Raw genomic sequence first — 23,608 nt, forward strand, 5'->3', positions numbered from 1 at the left:
GTGACGTCGATGCTGACATGCGCAGTGCAATAGGAAGCCATAGGCGTATGAAATTCTTCGACGTTACTAACGTACAGCTCTCATTGGTGTGACGTCGGCGCGTAGAGTCGCCCCGCTGTTTCCAGGGAAACTACGCTGTGGGCGGAGAGAGCGCGGAGGGGGCGGATGCTGTTGCTGCTGCTTGGCTTTATTCTTCCCTTTCCAAGATGGCGGCGCTAGGTGTAAACAAGGTCGGGTCTGGCGCAGGGATAGATGCCGGGAGCAGGCCGGGCCGGAGTCCGGGTGGGCCGGTGGTGAAGGTGAGGAAGGAGAGCGAGCGGATGGGCGTTGAGGACGCGGGACGGGACACCTCCGTGGCTCACCGCCTTTGGAGATGGGAGAGGCCGTGAAACTCTACGGCTGTAGAGAGGGCCGCAAATTTTTCTACAGTAGTCCTTCAAAGAATGTTATCCTTCTGTGGATCGATTATCTGGTCGACTATGGGTGCATCTACGCTTTTATCTTAATGCCGTTTTGACTTTAACTGCCATGGCTCAATGTTATGGGATCCTGGGAGTTGTAGTTTTGCAAGGCCTTGTCCCCCAAAGAGAGTGGGTGCCTCACCAAACTACAGTTTCCTATAGCACACAGCCATATAGCCCAGATTAGCAAGGCAGATCATTTTACAATATCATCTTTAAACTGGGTTATGGGTCCACACTACTATATAGCCTGGTTCAAAGCAGAATGGGGCGCTTTTATACAGCTGTGTGGAAGGGGCCTGGGTCATAGCAGCTTATTTATTCATTGTGTCAGAAGCGAACCGGGGGTGTAGTTGTAATGTACTTAAAAACACAAAAACTTGGCATTATACTAAATGTCCTTTGACCAGTAGCTGGACACTTGGAGTGCCTCTGGTGTTGCTGTAAGAAGGTCCTCCATTGTGCATGTGGCAGGGCTCAGACTGCATTGTAATAAGTGGTCTGTGGTCTGCTCTTCTCCACACATGCATGTCATGGACTCCACTTTGTGGCCCCATTTCTTCAGCTTGGCTCGGCATCTCGTGGTGTCAGAGCGCAATGTTCAGCACCTTCCAAGTCACCCAGTCCCCTGCATGTCTAGAAGGGAGTCTCTCATTCAGTATTAGTCATGGCTTGAGGTTCCAGGTTTTAGTCTGCCACTTTTGGACTCTTGCTTGCTGAGGTGTTTCTACGAGTGTCTCTGTAGATCTTAGAAAACTATTTCTTGATTTAAGGCGTTAGCGTGCTGGCTGATATCCAAATAGGGGATGGGTTGGAAGTGTCACAGCCTTGTTCTTTTCGTTACTGGTTGCTATTTCCCAGTGGATGTCAGGTGGTGCAATGCCAGCTAAACAGTATAATTTCTCTGGTGGTTTGGGGTATAGACATCCTGTGATAATGCGGCATGTCTCATTAAGAGCCACATCCACTGTTCTAATGTGGTGAGATGTGTTCCACACTGGGCATGTGTATTATTTACCCTGTTTCCCCTAAAATAAGACCTAGTAGAGGTTTTGCTGAATTGCTAAATATAAGGCCTCCCTTGAAAGTAAGACCTAGCAAAGTTTTTGTTTGGAAGCATGCCCGCCAAACAGAACACCAGAGCATGCAGGATCGGTAAATGAACGTACCATAGAGTGTTGTAAATGGAAATAATGGTAGTAACAAGAAATTCTTGATAGGATTCACAGTTTGTCTGGTTATGCTGGTTTGTGATGACAACTACTGTACAGTATATAATAAATGTGGATTACTCATGGAAAAATAAGACATCCCCTGAAAATAAGACCTAGAGCATCTTTGGGAGCAAAAATTAATATAAGACACTGTCTTATTTTCGGGGAAACACAGTAGCAGCAGAGTTGCAAAGGGCAAAGGCAGATGTCTTCACTGTATCTGAATGTGATCTCCAGGTTGTGCCAGTCAGCTTTCGTATGATATTATTTCTGCCGCCCACTTTTTGCTTGATAGTCAAGCAGTTATTATTATTGTTATTATTATATTTATTTATATCTCGCTTTTTCTCTCCATAGTCAAGCGACTTGTCATAGCAGTTAAAGTGATGTCAAACTGCATTAATTCGGCAGTGTAGATGCACCCTGTGGCCTAGCACAAGTGATTGCTTGCCTCCCCTGCAATTGTTTATTCAGCTTGAGTGTCACTTATCCAGAATGCTTGGGACCAGAAGGATTTGGGTTTTTCCGGGTTTTAGATTACTTGTATTTGCATATACAGGCTGTCCCTGAATTACAAGCATCTAACTTGCAAACGACTCATAGTTAAGAACGGTGTGAGGCAACAAAATCGTCACTGCTCCACGACTTAAACTTCCTGCCCAGGGAAGCCAGAATAGCCACTTCCGGAGGCAGGCTAAAACCTACCTATTCTGGCAGGTTATTAAAGATGAAGGTGTTTGAGACCATCAAGGGCTGTTGTGCTTTTGTGATTTAGTTTTATATGCTTTTATGGTTTTAACCTGGATTGTTTTAATATTAATGTTTAATACTGTTTTAATATTTGTATATTTTAAGTTGTAATGAAATGCTTTTAGTTGTGAGCCACTTTGAGTCTCTGTATGAAGAGAAAAAGTGTGATATAAATAAATAAATAAATAAAGATAATAATAAAAATAATAATAACAACAACAGGGAATTAGAGAAATCTACCCCTTGGAAGGGAAATTCACTCCTGAAAGAATTGTCATGGAGAAAAAGCTGTCTCCACTGAAACTTTATCAAAATCCAATTATTATAGGGACATAAAGTGAGGCAAAGTCTGCTAAACAAGGGGCACAGACCACAAAACAAATATCACAAACCTACAGAACCTATCCTGTTCGTAATTTGGGGACTGCGATGGGGTTCAAGTCAAAACATGAAATTCGTTTATGCATCATACATGCCTTATATACATAGCATGAAGGTATTTTTGTACACAATATTTTTTAAAATTTGTTAATGAAATAAAATGTGTATACAAGCAGTCCTCAAATTACAAAGATAGGTTCTGTTGGTTTGTGGTGTTTATTTTACTCTCTGTGCCCCTGTTCAGAAGATTTTCCCTCATTTTTTATCCGTGTGATAAATGGATTTTAAAAAGGGGGCTTCTTGTGGAAACAATGATTGGTGATAAAACTTCAGGGGAGACACCTTTTCCCCATGATAGCGCCTTCAGGAGTGCATTTCCTTTCCTAGGGATAGATTTCTCTCACTTCCCGTTGCCCCCCCCCCCTCACTTTCTTAACTATGAGCCATAAGTCAGATGTTTGTAACTCAGGGACTGCCTGTACACAGAACCGTCAAAAAGACAAGGTGTAGCTCTGGCCCCATCTACACTGATCATTTAATGCAGTTCAAAGCTAGCTTCAAACTGCAGTGGCCAAACAACAAATACTCACGAAGAAAATCCTTAATGTTCATCAGTGTCCTGTGATTTGGGTAATCACACCATCCAGGCCTTAGTCTGGTTCCAGTATTTCCTTTGTAATCACTTTCTTCAATACTGGTTTGAAACGGCATTAAACAATCAGCATAGATGGTACCTCTCTCAGCTAGGCATGTCAATAATTTTGGATTTCTGTGTTCAGATTAAGAGATACTCAATTTGTATTGCCCTTTCTTCACCCCTAACTATGTTCAATGTAATATGATGTTATGTGGGGGTTTTGTTTTACAGTTTTGTTTCTGAATGTGTCAGTGGGACAAGAATAGAGGAGTGAAATGTGTCAGTATTCAGCTTTGGCAAATCTCTTGTACTTTTAAACGTGTAATAGGCAGAAATTTAGTAGGGGAACCTTTTTAAAGTATGAAGATGCAATGATGAATCACATTATCTTTTGTTTGCATTCTGCTTGTCAAACTGCTTCCAGTGTAAAGTTTTGCCTGTCCTAAAATGGAGTGGCAATGCAGTTGAATCACACAACACATCAACAGATGCAGTGATAGCACTACGTTGAAAATGTTTGTACAATTTCAGACTGTTTAAAACATAGTGGGATTCAGTGTAAATACCAGTGAAAGGCATGAATCTAGTCTCTTTATTTAGAGATTTGTCTATGGATCATTTATCTAATGCAATGATTCCCAAATGGTGGTCCAGGTGTTTTAGACTTCAGTTCTCAGAATGTTTGACCATTGGTCAGGCTGGATGCAGTTTCTGGGAGTTGAAGTCCAAAACACCTGGAGGACCAGAATTTGAGAATCACTGATCTAAAGTGATTTTTCTCCTGCTTGGAGGTGGAAGCACCCAGAGACCAATTTAAATCAATTTGTTCATCTCAGTAGAATGAATGCTATTTCCATGAGTGCTGATTTACCACCCAGCAATTGATTCAGTGGGTGCAATCTACCTGGAACTAACAATAGGATTTAAATCTACATTTGACATGACATATTGATAGTACATGTTTGGGCTGTAGAGAACGTGTTGGCCTATGAAAGATTAAAATGGATCCTCAGTCTACCTGTAGTGGCATTTCTTGGCCATACGTTATGTTGACTTTTGTATTGGTTAAAATTGAACATATAGGCATAGTCAGTTAATGAAACCTCTGAGAGTGAGACTACTGTATAGAAATTATTTTTATGCTGCCTTGAATTTCATGATGGCAGAAAGGCAGAATATAAAGTAAATGTCCATCCAGATTCTCTTTTCCTCCATGACTCTGGGATATTTATAGCAGCACTGGAGGATGTCTGAAGAAACACAGACTTTAGATACTGCATTACAGCAATGTATCTGCAGTATAAAAAAAAATGTAATAAAACCTGAACTGAGAAAGAATGGGATTCTGCTTTAGGCTATTCTTTCCCTGATTTTTCTACCTCTGGTATCAAACTTTCTGTTAAAGAGGTAATGCCTAAGAGCATGCCTACTTTGTTAACTGAGGTATGCCTGTATTCCTTTGTAACTTTTAGGTTCTGGAATGTGGAGTCTGTGAAGATGTATTCTCATTGCAAGGAGACAAAGTTCCTAGACTGCTTCTGTGTGGCCATACTGTTTGTCATGACTGCCTCACTCGACTTCCTCTCCATGGCAGAGCAGTTCGATGTCCTTTTGATCGGCAGGTTACAGAGTTGGGTAAGGCACTGAAACAGTAATAACATTAACATTGAAATAATCATATTGCGGCACCAAAATTCTGAAATTTAGTAAATCTAGATATAATTATGTTTTATCTTTATTCATATAGCTTATTGTGCATTGTATTGTTCTAGACAGAGGTATATTTAAATTATATTAAAACATTGTAATTGTAATTAAGTTTATTTTAGTAACGCAAACTTAGCTTTAGAAACAAACCCATATTGGTTGGAAGGTAACTCAAGAATTTTGACTGCCATTCAAAAATAGTAGCCCTTCTGTGTGCTACAAAAGTTGTGGAAGATTTTAGTTTAGTGAAGGATGACCTCGTTCTGGAGATTGTCAGACTTCTATGGCACTGAATTCATTGACAAATGTTCTCAGATTTCGGCAGACCTTTGGTAAGGGTGGTTGGATAAGCTTTAAAATTAAACCCAGGATGTAAAAGTCACTGAGTTCAGCAACAGAATTTTCTCTGTGGTCAACTTAACCAGGCACGAAAGGTTTGTTTCTTTGAGCAAGTTCCATAGATCACTAAACTATTTCAACTGCATATTTCCTAAATATGTTTCTAGCCTTGTAAAGAAAGCATCTGTGGTCAAGACATAGCCTGCTGCTCATAGTAATGCGTTATCACTGGTGGCAGAGTTAGATTAGAAGAAAGTTGATATAAATGAGGTTGTGTTTCTTATGGAAGAGGAGCTTAATCATATTTTCTGCAAAGCCATCCATGCATTTGGAAGTATAGAGAGTAACAAAGGAGAAAATGACATGTTCCTACTGTGATAGATTCACAGTTTTATTTAAAGCAAATTTCAGGCAATAATACCATTGCTTTGGTTTAAGTGAAAAATTAATGGATAAGGTTGGTGAGGGATTTTTTGCAAATCCATTCTAGGCTTTCTTGGTGGTATTTTAACTTAACGTCCTCACAGGTGTGTGGTTTTGAGCCATGGTTTGGCTGCTTCTCATCATTATCTATTTCTGTCAACATTTCTAAGAATGCGCTAGATTTTTTTGTATTGTGTCCTTATTTTTTTCAATACTCAGGTTCCGGCAGTCATATTTTAACTACAAAATGTGTGTTTGACTTTTGATTTCAGGCACAACTGTATCTCTCCTCTCTTCTTGGTATGCAAGGTTCCTAATTCAGATAAAACAGGAAACAATACTTAATTAGATACTTCCTAGTTTGATGGTGGTGGTGCTGGGTTTAGTAGGAAGGCATAGATTTTCCTAGAGAATGTTTTAACTGGAAATTTTTCCTATGACCTAAATAAGACCTTGATCTCATAATATTTCCCTAATATATAGTAAATGTTATTGTTCCCACAGTCCATATATATTTTCACTTAAATATTTGGTCAAGGAAAATGAGAACATATAATTTGGTTTATATATTCTGTTAAAAATAATTCAAATCTTTATATGGAAATTATATTGGTATATTTGTCTTTAAATGTTTGCAATATGTAACTTCTCTTTTATAGGTTGTTTAAATGTAAAGAGGAAAGTTACTGAGAAAGCTGCAGATGTGTGTAATGACTACTTCTGTGAGAGGTTTATTCTCTTCTTTTGAAGATGATGGTACAAATCCATTTTCACTGGCACTATTTTGCACTGTGCTAGTAGAAAATGCAATAGGAACCTTTTAAATAGGTTGTAGAGTCCTCTGTACCAAAAAATATGCTCCTTCAAAACTAGGCCTCAGTCTCTAGACAGTTTCTGTTTTATTTTTAGGGTTTTAGCATTTTTCTCAGTTTATTTTCAGTCTGGAAAAAAGTCACTTGGTTAACAAGTATAAACTTCTTCCAGTAGATTAGGCAAGGAATCTCTGGCAAGTGTGTTGAAACCAATAGGCATAGTATTCCGTCTGGGATTGACTCCATAATGCCGTTTTGTTTCTGATCTGCACAGTTGCCGCTGTTAGATACCTTTTCTGAAGAGAGGCTGCCAAAAATGGGCAACAGTCGCTGTTGTCCGTTTTTGGTCTAAAACTATTTAGCTGTTTGTGATCCCTTTATTTTATCAATTTTAAACTTATTTATTTATGCACTGCTTTTGACACGAAATAAACATAAATAAATGTATGTTGATTCCTGATAATTTGTCTTTGTTCAAAAATATGTCTACTTATGTGTGCAGAAGCGGTTTACTAATTTACCCCCAAATCTGAAATACAGTGGGCCCTTTGCATTTGCTGGAGTTTGGTTCCAGGACCCCCAGTGGACATCAAATATCGTAGATGCTCAAGTCCCATTAAAGGCAATAGCATAGTAAAATGGCATCCTTTATATAAAATGGCAGAATCAAAGTTTGCTTTTTTTGGGCAGGTGGAATATTTTCCAGCCTTGGATGATGGACACCATGAATATGGAGTGTTGATTGAACATAAATGTATGGCGGTGGGGTTCAGAAAGCAGAACCAAAGTATGCAATGCTGGAGAGAGTGGTCTGGTAGAGTATGTGTTGCGGCTCAGCAGCCTGATGCTGGGAATGCTGAGGATTCTGCCTCGGAGGATGAGGGGAATAATTGATTTTTCACTGAGTTTGTGTGTGACCAGGCTAAATCTCAGACAGAAATGCAGGCTGTAAATCAGAAAGCAGGGCCGACAGCTCTTGAGAATCGACCTTCTTGGCCTTCTCAGCCTTCAAAAAATTGGGAATTACCCCGAGATATGAGATTAGGGCTTTGCTGGGAGATAGCGAAAGGTTAATTAGAAAGTTAGAAAGACTTTGTCAGAAGCAGTCTTTGAAACCCAGGTGCCGATGGGATGATCTCATGGCTTCATGGTCAGGTTTGAGCTTAAATTGAGTGATATTTTCCTGGTCTCTTCAGAGCAAACAACATTGCATTAAAATCAAGTTTATGTTTTGTTATGATTGAGCCTCATGGCTCTGTTACTGACAGACGTGGGCGTAAGACTCCTCGAGAGTCAGATACTCTCGAGGAGCGAGAGAGAAAAAGACTGCGAGACATATTTGCAGCACCATCTGACGAGGAGTCTTTCGAAGGGTTTACGGAGAGAATGGAGGAGGGGCTGGTTAGCTCAGAGGAGGATGAGATGGATTGGACTCGGGTAAGGGAGGAAGTGGGTGCCACTGGCCATGATGGGACAGAAGATGAATGGGGACCTTCAGGATTAGACCCATGGTTTAGCTGGAGGGATGGGACGGGATCCACAGCTGGAGATGCTGTTGGGCGTAGTCAGAGGTGTTCCAGCTCTGACGAGGAAAGTGATGAGGAAACGCCCGGGTTAAGGAGGACAGCTGACAGTGATGAAGATTTGTAACTGGCATAAAATGGGGCTTGAGAGCAATTGCAAATTGCGTTGGGCAAGGTAATCTGGGCAAACGCTTGGGATCCGTGTGTGTGTGGGACGTTTCCCTGAAGACTTGTGTGCTTTCCTGTGCTGTGACGTAAGTTGATTGGAATCCAGGGTCAGACGGCGGGAGGGATTGTGTGGGCATTTGTTTGTGCAAACCTGTGCTTACTCTTATTAGCTTGACCTTCCGTCGTCTTCTTGACGGACGCCATCTCCTGCTTTGAGAACTCGGACTGAACTGACCACGGCTTGTCTTCCCCCCTTCTTGGACTTGGAAAAACTACAAACGTCTGCTTCTGGCTTTGATCTACGGAACGGAACTGGTCTACTCAACTGCTACAATCCTTGGCTGATTTACTCGTGTTGGAGATCCTGTCTGCTGTGTGTGTGGGGGAGCGACGCAAGTTACTCTAAGCACAGTGTTGGCAGCAGAGAGGAATCTGCTGCCAATTAGTTGCATTCTTTGTATCTTTTGTTCCTTGGCTTTCGTTTCGTTTATACCCAGGCTGAAGCAAGCAGTTTGTTTTTACCCGGATTAAACTCCGGTTTAATCCGGTTTATCTTTTGAACATTTACTTTTGCCCCTTTTTGCTCCTAAAGGCAAAAACTGCCTGGCCCTTGTGTTTTACGGGCATTTTTGAGTTCTGTAATCTAATAAACTCTGTTACTTTGAATCTTGTGGCGTTCTGTCCTTGACAGATTGCCCAACGCCCATAAAAAGTTTATTGCAGCAATAAACCCGTCAGGAAGACGATGGATGAGTTAAGGGCCAAAGTAGACCAATTGCAAACGGCTTTTACCGTTATCCAAACAGCTCAGGCTGTGAAAGGACATGTTTTGACTCCTGAACGCTTTGACGGAACCAGGTGCAAGTTGCCAACCTTTTTGGCACAAGTGGAGCTTTATTTTTCTCAGCTCAGTGCTCATGCTTTTCCTACAGACACTAGCAAGGTGGCCTTTATTTTGAGTTTGTTGACCGGTCCCGCAGGACAATGGGCCACTAATTTAATTTTGGGAAATGACCCAGTCAAGGACAATTTGAATAATTTCAAAAAGTTGTTAACTGATACTTTTGGGGATCCTCTCCGCACGGAGAACGCTGGGTGGGCTCTGTATCGGTTGAAACAGGGAAAGGGGACTGTTTTGGATTACTTAAATAAGTTTAACCTGTATCGCCACCAGCTGGATTGGGGGGAAAATGCATTCATGCTTTTATTTACTGCCGGGTTAAGTGATATGCTCCAGGATGAATTAGCACGCTTGGAGCCGGCTGAAAGCTGGGACGCCTTAGTAGCTAAGGTGCTGCGTTTAGACGCAAGGTTCGAGGCTCGTAAACACTCAAAAGCAATGTGTGCGCCACCCATGCATGTAACCAGGGCACCTGTGGTGATGGGGGAAGAGCCCATGGAGCTTGGGGTCTTTAAAAAGCTGTCTACAGAGGAAAAGAGCCGTAGGAGGCAGCTGGGCTTGTGTTTGTACTGTGGGAATGCTGGGCATTTTGCCAAAAATTGTAATGTGAAACCTTCCCAGCTTTCGGGAAAAGGTCAGCCCTAGTGCGACGTGAGTCCAACGCACTAGGGCTCCTCAAGCAGTCAACTGAGGGGAGGAAGCATGTTTTCGTACCCATTACATTATCTGTTGGGGGTAGGGAACTTGTTTCTACTTTGGCACTGCTGGACTCAGGGGCTACGGTCTCCTATGTAGATATTGAGTTTGCTAAGAAGCATGGCATTCCTAGAGTGCGCAAGGCATGCGACGTGTGGGTGGAAGGAGCAGATGGGAGACTGCTGGAGACTGGGGTGGTTAACCATGAGACCTCAGCAGTAACGTGGGAGGTGCAGGGAGTAACGGGAACGTTTGTGTGGGATATTACGAGCTTGCCTAGATATGATGTGATCCTGGGGATGGATTGGCTAGCTGTAGTAAACCCACAAGTAGATTGGGCAACACGTAAAGTGATCTTAAAGAGGCAGGACTGTTGCACTCTAAATGTTACTCATTCTGATATGGAGGGAGTACCTGCTGAGTATGGGGAGTTCTCTGATGTATTTTGTAAAAGAGAAGCGGATAAATTACCACCGCACAGGCCATATGATTGCGCCATCAAGTTGGCAGAAGGTGCGAAACTGCCAGCAGGGAGGCTGTATGCCTTGACTGTACCGGAAAGGCAAGCTTTGCGGGAGTTTCTAGATGAAAATTTAGCCAAGGGGTTTATTCGCCCATCTAGTTCTCCAACTGCGGCACCGGTATTCTTTGTAGCCAAAAAGACTGGGGAACTTAGGTTGGTCTGCGATTATCGGATCCTAAACAAATACACCATTCGGGATAGGTACCCGCTGCCTTTAATCTCGGAACTGTTATCAAGGGTGCAAGGGGCCAAGGTCTTTACCAAGCTTGACCTGCGGGGGGCCTATAACTTAATCCGTATACGGGAAGGGGATGAATGGAAGACGGCATTTAACACGTGTTTCGGATGCCACGAGTTCCGAGTCATGCCTTTTGGGCTTTGTAATGCTCCTGCGGTATTCCAGAGGTTCATGAACGATGTGTTCAGGGACCTAATTGACCAATTTTTAGTGATTTATTTGGATGATATCTTGATTTTTTCTAAGGACGAGAAAGAACATCGTCAACATGTCAAGCAGGTTCTGCACCGACTGCGGGCTAATGGGCTTTTCGCCAAGGCTTCCAAGTGCGTCTTTCATGTGCCTGAAGTGGAGTTCCTAGGTCATGTAGTGTCAGGTAGGGAACTTAAAATGGACCCACATAAGGTTGACGCCGTCAACTCATGGCAGGAGCTGAAGACTAAGAAGGATGTACAAAGGTTCTTGGGTTTCGCTAATTACTACCGGGAGTTTATTCCGAATTTTGCAAAGCTCACGGTACCTTTGACGCAGCTTCTGCGCAAGAAACAGCCATTTGTGTGGGGGCGGGAAGCTCACGAGGCGTTTCTACAACTAAAGTCTAGTTTTCAATCGGACAACATACTAACCCATCCTGATGTTGACAGACCGTTCGTGGTAGAAGCGGACGCTTCTAGCTACGCGTTGGGGGCTGTATTGTCTCAGAAGGATTCCTCAGGGACCTTGCGTCCCTGTGGATTTTACTCGCGGCAACTAACACCCTTCGAGCAGAACTATACCATATGGGAGAAGGAGTTGTTGGCGATTAAGGTGGCGTTTGAGGTGTGGCGGCACTGGCTTGAAGGGGCACGGCACCAGATCGTGGTCAGATCTGATCACAAGAACTTAGAGCACTTGCAAACAGCAAAGAAGTTAAACCAGCGTCAAATCCGCTGGGCTTTGTTTTTCTCCAGGTTTAACTTCAAGGTGCAGTTCGTGGAGGGGAAGGCAAACTTGCGGGCCGATGCTTTATCCCGCAAGCCGGAATTTAAGACCAATGAGCAGGTAGTATGTCAGACCATCTTGCCTACTGCCTCTCTGTGTGTTGTAGATAATGAGCTTGGGTTACATGACCAGATCCTTGAGGCTCAGAAGGATGATGTGTGGACTCAGGAGCAACTGATGCTGCTCTCTGCAGGTAACCGTACCATACTGCCGCATCTCCAGGATCAAGACGGGGTATTGGTGCGTAGGGGGCAGGTTTACGTACCAGTAGGGACCCTCAGGTTGGAGGTGATTAGAGCCCACCATGACGAACCCATGGCTGGGCACTTTGGCAGGTTCAAGACCGTACAGCTTATCACCAGGAGCTACTGGTGGCCAAAGATGCGGCAAGACATTCTGCGCTTTTGTGACAGCTGCGCCGTTTGTCAGCAGAGTAAGACGCCTGTTGGGCGCCCTAGAGGGTTGTTATCGTCTTTACCTGTTCCGGAGAGGCCATGGCAAATCATTTCCATGGATTTTATTTCAGATTTGCCTAAGTCTGGGGGTTATACTTGTATTTGGGTGGTGGTGGATTTATTTAGTAAACTGGCTCATTTTATTCCTTGTTCAACCATTCCGGCGGCCCCTACGTTGGCCTTACTATTTACAAAGCACATCTATCGTTTGCACGGAGCACCCGAGGTGATTATTTCAGATAGGGCTCCGCAATTTGTGTCACGCTTTTGGAAACACTTCCATGAGTGTTTGGGGACTAAGTTAAACGTGTCTTCAGCTTTCCATCCGCAAACGGATGGACAGTCGGAACGGGTTAATGGGCTCTTAGAGCAGTATCTGCGTTGTTTTTGTTTAGATCAACCCACGGCTTGGGTAAAGTGGTTACCGGTGGCGGAATTTGCTTACAACAATGCGGTGCACACGTCTAGTCAGCATACGCCATTTGAGCTAACTTATGGTTTTCACCCACGGGGAGGTGTGGCGCCGTCGACCAATGTGGTCTCTTCGGACCCTGTGTACCGCTCTTCGGAAATGGCTGCATTGCATGATGTTGCCCGTCGCTTACTGTTGGAAGCTAAGGCAACGCAGAAGACTCAGGCTGACCGCCACAGGCAGGCAGGGGAGGAGTTGGAAGAAGGGGATTTGGTGTGGTTATCTTCCAAACATATTAAACAGGCTGGGGGAAAGTTTGCGCCTCGGTATTTGGGTCCCTTTCCTATCGTTAAAAAGATTTCTTCTGTTGCGTTTCGTTTGCGTTTACCGTCTAGTTTAAAGGTCCATCCAGTCTTTCATCGTTCGCTGTTGAAACTTGATACCTCTAGTCGTCGTGGTGCTATAGCGGAGGGTATCACTGCCACTTCTCCGCCATCGGGGGAGGAGGCCTTTGTGAGAGGGGATAGTGTTATGATTGAGCCTCATGGCTCTGTTACTGACAGACGTGGGCGTAAGACTCCTCGAGAGTCAGATACTCTCGAGGAGCGAGAGAGAAAAAGACTGCGAGACATATTTGCAGCACCATCTGACGAGGAGTCTTTCGAAGGGTTTACGGAGAGAATGGAGGAGGGGCTGGTTAGCTCAGAGGAGGATGAGATGGATTGGACTCGGGTAAGGGAGGAAGTGGGTGCCACTGGCCATGATGGGACAGAAGATGAATGGGGACCTTCAGGATTAGACCCATGGTTTAGCTGGAGGGATGGGACGGGATCCACAGCTGGAGATGCTGTTGGGCGTAGTCAGAGGTGTTCCAGCTCTGACGAGGAAAGTGATGAGGAAACGCCCGGGTTAAGGAGGACAGCTGACAGTGATGAAGATTTGTAACTGGCATAAAATGGGGCTTGAGAGCAATTGCAAATTGCGTTGGGCAAGGTAATCTGGGCAAACGCTTGGGATCCGTGTGTGTGTGGGACGTTTCCCTGAAGACTTGTGTGCTTTCCTGTGCTGTGACGTAAGTTGATTGGAATCCAGGGTCAGACGGCGGGAGGGATTGTGTGGGCATTTGTTTGTGCAAACCTGTGCTTACTCTTATTAGCTTGACCTTCCGTCGTCTTCTTGACGGACGCCATCTCCTGCTTTGAGAACTCGGACTGAACTGACCACGGCTTGTCTTCCCCCCTTCTTGGACTTGGAAAAACTACAAACGTCTGCTTCTGGCTTTGATCTACGGAACGGAACTGGTCTACTCAACTGCTACAATCCTTGGCTGATTTACTCGTGTTGGAGATCCTGTCTGCTGTGTGTGTGGGGGAGCGACGCAAGTTACTCTAAGCACAGTGTTGGCAGCAGAGAGGAATCTGCTGCCAATTAGTTGCATTCTTTGTATCTTTTGTTCCTTGGCTTTCGTTTCGTTTATACCCAGGCTGAAGCAAGCAGTTTGTTTTTACCCGGATTAAACTCCGGTTTAATCCGGTTTATCTTTTGAACATTTACTTTTGCCCCTTTTTGCTCCTAAAGGCAAAAACTGCCTGGCCCTTGTGTTTTACGGGCATTTTTGAGTTCTGTAATCTAATAAACTCTGTTACTTTGAATCTTGTGGCGTTCTGTCCTTGACATGTTTAGCTTTCAAGTTTGCCTTTGTTCCTGTCATAGTATTGCCTTAGAAAAGGTCCTGTTTTTATGCTTATGGATATATGCTTATGTTCCTGACTTCATTGATTTCATGTACCTTACTACCTTGGACTATTGATCTTTGTATTTTTTGGACTATTGCTATTCTTTTTGACTGCCTTTTGGGGAAAAGCCTATTTTCCCTTTTGTATATTGCTTTTTGTAAATAAACTGCTCATACTGGACTATGTGTGGTGCTGGGTGAAAAGGTGTTCCTTCCCAGGCCAGAGTGCAACAGTATGAATAAAAATTAATACAGGGATGATGGATATTATTTATTCACAGCTTTAATCTTATGTACTCTCATTCTGGTATTTTCATTTGTGACAAGTACAGCTTCCCTTTTGTAGTTTGGATCCATTGTCATCATCAGGAGCACTGTTCTTGATATCTTTTCTTGCTGAAAGTAATGCACATAGTCTGGCTCTGATGTTCTTAGTAACCAAGGAATCAAAGAGGGACATCTGTTTAATCACTGACTGGTGTGCTGAAATCAATAGGCATAGTATTCTGTCTGGGATCGACTCCATAATGCCATTTTGTTTCTGATCTGCACAGTTGCCGCTGTTAGATGCCTTTTCTGAAGAGAGGCTGCCAAACTGTGTTTTGAAATTCATATCATTAGTTTCATAGAATATCTGTGAAACCCTATATTCTTGCAGATGTGGCCTTCATAGTAATGTATGTATTGATATGAGTAGCCTGTCAATTAATATTGAATAACTTCTGTATTTGCTGTAATATATTAGTAGAGGCCTAATTAATATTGGCATTTGTTTTGAAGTAGGATACTGGAGACATAATATGAAAATATGGAGAAATAAACTATCCACAATATATTTATTAAAACTCTGAAATATATGCATATACTAAGCATAATGTGAACCCAAAATAACCATTTTTGCTATATCTATAGTGGAATAATGATAATGATAACAATAAGTTTATTTACAAGGGCTATCCAGAAAGTTCATGACGTTTTGGAATTAAAAATAAACAAAGTATAGGAGAAAACATTTACCATATTCAGTTGAAAGCCAGACCCAAATACTAATTCTCACCATAATCCCCACTGAAATCTAGGTAGTTATCATAGTGATAAAAGTGTTTGAAAAGCCCTCCCCCACCCAAGATTCCCGCCTGGCTTGCGTCCTGAACCAGGCTGGCTTCCCTTCTCTCAGCTGTCAAATGGTGCGCTCAGCTTTCCGCACGATCTTCCTCGATCGCTCTTTTGTTTTGCAGATGCTTGCAAGGAAGGTTTTTTGGGACAGGAAAGGTGTGCTTCTTGCAAAACCTTAGAAGAGCACCTTCTTTGCAAGCATCTGAATATCAACTGAATATGGTAAATGTTTTCTCCTATACTTTGTTTATTTTTAATTCCAAAACATTATGAACTTTCTGGATAACCCTCGTATATACCACTCTATCTCCCTGAAGGGACTCAGGGCGGTTTCCAACATAGGTAAATTGTTCAATTACCAACACAAAACATACAACCATAATAAAACATGAACATAATTACTATTAGCTCAACATACTCATGTAAAATTAAAATTAATGCCAACTGGAAAGGTAACAATTGAGATGTGTTGTTTAGCAATTGGCCCTTGCATCTGTGTTAGAAAAAGCTGGAACTAATACTAGGGATTCTTGGATCTGTGTGCAGCTACTCTGTTGTTGCCCTTCTCATTACAGTACTTTCATCCTGTACTATATTTACGAATTTAGCACCAAAACATTGCAGTGTATTGAAAACATTGACTACTAAAAATGGACTACATATAAAGATAGAATTGCATAAAATGAACTTACAGTAACAACATTGTCAGAAGTTACATCCATAAAAAGTTCAGTCCTTGCTGCCTAGAGAAACAGCTGTGGATCTGGGCGGGAGGCAGACTACGTTGGATAATACAGAACGTTGGATAAGCGAAGGTTGGATAAGCGAGACTCTACTGTATAAGCAAAGCATAGTGATGTCTCTCAGTATAATGTTTTAGCCTGGTTTACATGTAACAATTGACCATGTTGGTGTTCTGGGTTGCCTTACTGGGACAAGTACTTGAAGACATTTTTTTACAGTGGCTTCATTACTTCCTAGAGCAGCAAACCCAGAAGGTGGTGCTGAGGGCTTTCTGCTTGTCCCCTTGGCCTGTGGGATCCCTTAGCGTATACATGCAACTACTGGGAGAGGTCATCTGGAGTTTTGGAGTGCAGTGCCATCAATATGCAGATGACACTTCTGCTAATCTATTCCATTCCAATCCAAGGAGGCTCTCCTGACCTTAAACCAGTGTCTGTCATCAGTAATGGATTAGATGAAGGTAAGCAAATTGAAACAATCTATACAAGCTATAGATGCTCCTGTCAGTTGGAAGGCAGGTCAGGAAATGGAGAGCACTAAATGACTACCACCACCCCGCCCTTTGGAAGACATAAGCTCATTTTGTGTAGTCCTGAAATCAGCTTTTTTTACTGGCCAAGAGTGCTTTTGTGCATTTAAAGTTTGTATGCCCACAGAGTCAGTTCCATGAAATGTCAGATCTGCCACGATGATACATTTTTCAGTCTTATCCCATTTAGAGTACTGTAACATGCTATACTTGGGATTGCCTACAACTGGTTGAAAGAACTGCAGACATACTGTTGACTGCAGGTTACTATGCCATGTTGCAACAGCTCCATGGCTGCCATTTTGTTTCCGGGCACAATTCAGAGTGCTGATCATGTCCTATAAAGCTTTACATGGGTCAGATCCTTGTTGTCCTTTGGGTAGCAGCATAAAACATTTTTATTCACTCATACTTTTCAAGCCAGGTTTTTAATTAATAGTCTGTAGGGTTCTGTATTGTTTCAACTGAACTGTTTTAAAGAACTTTTTATATATTTCAATTGCATTTTATTTTATTTCTCAGATATAAATTGTTGTAATATTGTAAATAGTTTAATTATATTTTAACATTTACCTTTTTATATGTTTTAATTGTACAGTATTTTTTTTAATTATGAGTTGTTTTGAGTCACAGTTCTGAGGGAGACAGGATATAAATTAATATAACAGCAGCAGCAATGATGATGATAATGTCTGGGGAAGGTTTGAGGTAAGACAGCCAGAATTACATTTACAAAACTAAACCATTTGAGAGTCTTTTCTTAGTGGGGTTGGGTTTTTTCTGTCTTTTTTTTTGTCTATCATTTGAGGCTGAATATTTTTGAACAGCAGACTGAAATGAAGGTTACATGTATGGCAATTCACTGTGGGTAAAAATAACAGATATTAAAAATAGTGTATTTATAGTACAACAATCCTATGCATGTCTACTGGGAATTGAAACTAATTTAATTCATTGGTACTTACTGTCACGACCCAGGCGGCAGAGGCACCAATAACCATACACAGAGGCCAGAATCTAACTAATATCTTTATTGAAGGAATATATAAAGTTAATAAAAACAAGTATAGAAAATAGTCCAGAATTAGACCCTTCAGGAAAGGTCAGAATTAGTCCAAAAAAGCAATGTCCAATAAGAAATATTAAGGTCCAAAGTTGTAATCCAATAACCGAAACACTCACTTTGCCAAGCAAAGTGAGGGGAGATGACAAGGTCCTTTAGTCCATAAAACTTGAGCGAGGCTAGGAAATAACTTGATACTTGAAACAAGGCTTGAACGTGGAACAAGGTAACTAAGAACAAGAACAAGGTCCGTGGAATAACTTGGTAAAATCCGTGAAACAAGGCAAGGATTAATCCTGGGAAACAAGGCAAAGTCCGTAGATAAACAAAGGCTGGGAAGCAAGGCGAAGGCTGGATGGCAAGGCAAGGCTTGAGCAGGAGCGAGGCTTGAATCGGAGCGCGCTGTCCAGACACAACTCGCTCCGTAGGCTGACGAATTGACTCCGCGAAGTTGCTACGCGGGCAAAACACCTATATAGAGTCCAACTTTCTCACCAAAGCGGTTCTCTGGGAATCAGAAACGAAAGCTAAACTCTGAGACCAGATGTTAAACTCCTTAAAGATTCTCACGAGAACCAATGTTAATTGGCAACATTCTTAGCTGCTATCCTCGCACTCCTGCGCGAAGCTGAATCCAAACTTCTCTGTTGTTTACAAAACTCCCGGCGCAAGAACACGGGAGAAGTAGGCTCTGGGGTTGTTTGACATACTTCTGGGGCACAACTTTCTTGCAGGTGCAAGGTTTCCAGATCTGCCTGGGAAGGATCTGGCTGAGAGGAATCCAGTTCAGACTGGGAAGGTAAAAAACCCAAGTTTTCATCTTCATCAGGGATTACAATGTCCTGAGCAGGACTACAAGGCCCATGGTTCATCACACTATCCCCCTCCTCAGGGCCCCTCCCAAACTGGGGTCCTCTCCCCGAGGCGCGAGGTCGCGGTTTGGTGGGATAGGTCAGATGGAAGCGACGGGTTAGATCAGGAGCATGGACTGTGGAGGCGTCTTCCCAAGAGCGTTCCTCAGGCCCAAAACCCACCCAGTCAATGAGATATTGTAGGCGGCGGCGATGAAAGCGAGAATCCAAAATGTCCTCAACCTCGAACTCCTCCTCCCCATTCATCAAAACAGGAGGGGGGGCCGGTTGGTCTGTATCAGGACGCACACCATCCGCCGGAAGGAGCAGGGAACGGTGAAACACTGGGTGAATGCGCATTGAACGCGGAAGTTGGAGTTTGAAAGTCACGGGGTTTAATTGCGCCACCACTGGATAGGGGCCAATGAAGCGGGCATCTAACTTCCGGCATGGGCGGTGGGAGGGCAGAAAGCGAGTGGACAGAAAAACCCGATCTCCTACCTTGATTTCGGGGCCCGGCTGGCGGTGTTTGTCAGCGTGGCGTTTATAGTCCTCCTTGGCTTGGTCCAGTTGCTGGAGCAAAAGTTGTTGCACCGCTGTGAGTTCCTGCAGCCAATCCTCTGCTGCGGGAACTTCTGAAGTTTCAATGACAGGGGGAAAGAAACGTGGATGGAAACCGTAGTTTGCAAAGAACGGCGTTTCTTTTGTAGAAGCTTGAACTCCATTATTGTAGGCAAACTCAGACAGTGGTAACAGAGAAGCCCAATTGTCCTGTTGGTAGTTTACATAACAGCGAAGATACTGCTCCAAAGTGGCATTGGTGCGCTCCGTTTGCCCATCTGTTTGGGGATGATGAGCTGAAGATAAGCGAGAGTCTATGCCCAGTAGTTTTTGTAGTGCCTTCCAAAAACGAGAGGTGAATTGAGATCCACGGTCTGTGACTAAACTCTTGGGCAATCCATGTAGTCTGAAAACATGTTGAAGAAATAGATCCGCAGTTTCTTTGGCCGTGGGGAGGCCTTCGCAGGGAATGAAATGGGCTAACTTGGTGAATAGGTCCACCACCACTAAGATCGTGGTGAATCCACAGGAAGGTGGTAGGTCAGTGATGAAATCCGCGGAAATTATTTCCCATGGGCGAGATGGGGTAGGAAGGGGGTGCAAAAGCCCTGAGGGCTTCTCCCTTCGTATCTTGGAGCGCTGGCATACTGGGCAGGTGTTGACATATTTTTCCACATCCTTGCGGATCTTGGGCCACCAAAAATCTCTTAGGATCAAATGCATGGTTTTAAATAGTCCGAAGTGTCCTGCTGGTTTGCAGTCATGACACAGACGAAGCGCTTTTTCCCTGCCCGGTCCGGGTGGGATATAAACATGATTTCTATAGCAGAGCAGCCCATCTTTAAGCGAAAAGGGAAAATGCAGACCTTGGCGAAGTTGGTCCTGCGCCCAGGCATCTGCTTGCTGACTAGCCCTGATTTCTTGAGCACAGATGGGTCCTGGAGTAGGGGAAGTTGAACCAATGGGACTGGATTTGGTGTTCCCCACTGTGAGCGTGGCAAAGTTCTCAGGTTGTAGCAGTTGGGATTCAAAGGTCTCCTTGCGTCCTGCAGCGTATTCCGGTTTACGTGACAGGGCGTCTGCTTGCTTGGTTTGAGCTGGGGTCACATAATGGATCTGGAAGTTGAAACGTTCAAAGAATAAAGCCCAACGTTGCTGCCTCTGATTTAGTTTGCGGGCAGTTCTTAGATGTTCTAGATTACGATGATCAGTGTGGACTTCAATGGGGAATTTGGCCCCTTCTAGCCAATGTCTCCAAGTTTCAAAGGCTGCCTTTATGGCCAGTAGTTCTTTTTCCCAAATGGTGTAATTCCTTTCTGGTGTGGTTAGTTGACGAGAATAAAAGGCACAGGGGTGGAGGTGATCTCCCACCGGTTGTAAGAGTACAGCCCCAATTGCCACATCAGAGGCGTCCGCTTGCACCACAAAAGGGGTTCCAGGATTTGGGTGCTGTAGAATTGGCTGGGAGGTGAATAGTTTCTTCAGTTGCTGGAACCCTTTCTCTGCTTGATCAGTCCAGCGGAAAGGCTGCTTTCCACGGATGCAGCTAGTGATGGGGTCGGACCAGCGGGCAAAATCTGGAATGAACTTGCGGTAGTAGTTCGCGAACCCCAAGAAACGCTGCACCTCTTTCTTGTTAGTTGGCGCCCGCCATTCCAATACTGCTGAAACTTTGGCTGGATCCATGGAAAGCCCTAGAGGCGAGATGCGGTAGCCAAGGAAATCTACCTCTTGTAGATCAAAAGCGCATTTTTCTAGCTTGGCATAAAGTCCATGATCCCGCAGTCGTTGCAACACCATTTTGACGTGGTTCTCATGTTCTGATTGTGATCTGGAAAACACCAAAAAATCGTCCAGGTAGATTATCAAGAATCTGTCTAGATAGTCCTGAAAAATATCGTTGACAAAATGCTGGAACGTTGCGGGAGCTCCGCATAAACCGAAATTCATAACTCGGGACTCGAATAATCCGAATTTAGTCTGGAAGGCGGTCTTCCACTCGTCCCCTTCTCTGATGCGAACTAGATTATAAGCCCCCCGAAGATCCAGCTTGGTGTAGACCTTGGCTCCTCGAAGTCGGTCCAGTAGATCCGAGATTAAGGGCAGGGGATAGCTGTTCCGCTTGGTGATATTGTTCAATGCTCTGTAGTCCACCACCAAGCGTAATTCCCCTGACTTCTTCTTCACAAACATCACTGGGGAGGCGGCTGGGGATTGAGAGGGTCTGATGAACCCCTTGCGAAGGTTTGTCTCTAAGAATTCCCTGAGAGCTTCTTGCTCTGGTTCAGTCAGGGAGTAGAGATGCCCTCGCGGGATCGGGGCCCCCTCCACCAAGTCAATGGCACAGTCATAAGGTCTATGTGGGGGTAATTTTTCGGCTTCTTTCTCATTGAATACATCCCAATACTCGGAGTACTTCTTTGGCAAGGTGATGATGGGCTCGGAGTCTGTGGCATGGCATACCTTGGCTACGAGGCAATGGTTTTGGCAGTACGGTGAAGCAAACTGCAGTTCTCTGTTGGACCAGGAGATGTTAGGGTCGTGGAGTGTCAGCCATGGAATTCCCAAAATCACAGGGAAATGGGGAACCTCGGTAACAAAGAAGGAAATCTCTTCCATATGTTCCCTTATCCACATCCTGGTGGGTTCCGACCACTGGCTTACGGGGCCCGTCTTGAGGGGACGGCCGTCTATGGCTTGCACCACACGGGCATTCTTGAAATCATGATATTGTAATCCCAGAGAGTCGGCATACTCTCTATCGATGAAATTGTTGGTAGCTCCAGAGTCTATCATGGCGTGGATCATGACGGGTCCCCTTTTTGCTGACCATAATGTGACCACGAGAAGGAACAGGACCCCGGTTGGCGGCTCTTGGATGGATTTTTTGACCGGGTTGGCGAGCCTCTCTACACCCGGTCGTTGGCTTCCCCCGCCGGCTGTGTGCCAGTCGGCTCAGACGCCTTCGACTCCGTGGAGGACGCCGCCGCAAGACGGGCGGCAGGCTTCCCTTTGGCTGGGCACTCTCTGGCGAAGTGGCCCCCGTTCCCGCAGTACCAGCAGAGGTTCAAGCGTTGACGACGGGCCTTCTCGGCGGCATCTAGTCTGGGACGCACATTGCCCAACTGCATCGGCACCTCCTCGCCTCCTCTGGGGTATGGGGTTGGCGGCGGGGGTCTCCACACCGGACGTGGCTGAACACTGGCGGGAGCGGGGGGTTTTGCCCCGGCTCTACCGCCCTGGCCTCGTACCCATTGTTTCCTGTTGGCAATCATGACTTCAGCCCGTAAACATTGATCAATGAGTGCCTCGAGGGTCTGGGGAGGATCCACCTTGGAGATTTCTTCCAGCATTTCAATGTTGAGACCCTCCCGAAATTGTCCTCTGAGGGCTACATCGTTCCAGCCGGTGTTGTGGGCCAGCACGCGGAACTCGGCTATGTACTGAGACATGGGTCTGTCTCCTTGAAGGAGGCGCCGGAGTTTGTGACCGGCTGCCTCCAAATTGTCCTCGATTCCCCAGGTCTCCTTAAGGTGATCCAAGAAGCGTTGTGCTGAACTTAGGTGGGGGGAGGCTTGATCAAACAGGGCCGTCGCCCAGCTAGCCGCTGGTCCGTCTAGAAGACTGTAGACCCACGCCACCTTGATGTCTTCTTGGGGAAACTCGGCATCACGGGCCTCTAGATAAGCTTGACATTGGCGGCGGAAAACATGAACCTTAGCAGCTTCTCCAGAAAACTTGGTAGGCAACGCCATGGCCGGGAGGCGAACTCCGCGCTCCCTCAACCCTTTTATTTCTCCATCCTGCGCGTTGAGTCTGTCACGGATGCGGTCCACTTCGTCCTTGCTGATGGTGTAGCTGAGCGGCTGTCCAGCCGGCGCGGCTCCGGTAGACATCCTGGCCTCGGTTAGTTGGTGCTTATGGGGGGCGGAGTCAAACTGTCACGACCCAGGCGGCAGAGGCACCAATAACCATACACAGAGGCCAGAATCTAACTAATATCTTTATTGAAGGAATATATAAAGTTAATAAAAACAAGTATAGAAAATAGTCCAGAATTAGACCCTTCAGGAAAGGTCAGAATTAGTCCAAAAAAGCAATGTCCAATAAGAAATATTAAGGTCCAAAGTTGTAATCCAATAACCGAAACACTCACTTTGCCAAGCAAAGTGAGGGGAGATGACAAGGTCCTTTAGTCCATAAAACTTGAGCGAGGCTAGGAAATAACTTGATACTTGAAACAAGGCTTGAACGTGGAACAAGGTAACTAAGAACAAGAACAAGGTCCGTGGAATAACTTGGTAAAATCCGTGAAACAAGGCAAGGATTAATCCTGGGAAACAAGGCAAAGTCCGTAGATAAACAAAGGCTGGGAAGCAAGGCGAAGG

At 44.4% G+C, this 23,608-nt stretch overlaps 1 protein-coding gene across 1 annotated transcript in view; it reads left to right on the forward strand.

Moving 5' to 3' along the window:
• Positions 1 to 142: 142 nt before the first annotated feature.
• The window catches only part of trim23 (tripartite motif containing 23), a 41,658-nt gene continuing 18,192 nt past the window's right edge, over positions 143 to 23,608 (forward strand). Inside the window, exons 1-2 of the mRNA XM_003216322.4 lie at positions 143 to 299; positions 4,916 to 5,078. Of these exons, the coding sequence (XP_003216370.1) occupies positions 207 to 299; positions 4,916 to 5,078 (256 nt within the window). The 5' untranslated portion in view covers positions 143 to 206. The remainder of the gene's footprint in view (positions 300 to 4,915; positions 5,079 to 23,608) is intronic.

This window comes from Anolis carolinensis, chromosome 2, assembly GCF_035594765.1.
Source record: "Anolis carolinensis isolate JA03-04 chromosome 2, rAnoCar3.1.pri, whole genome shotgun sequence".
In the NCBI taxonomy this organism is placed as follows: domain Eukaryota; kingdom Metazoa; phylum Chordata; class Lepidosauria; order Squamata; family Dactyloidae; genus Anolis; species Anolis carolinensis.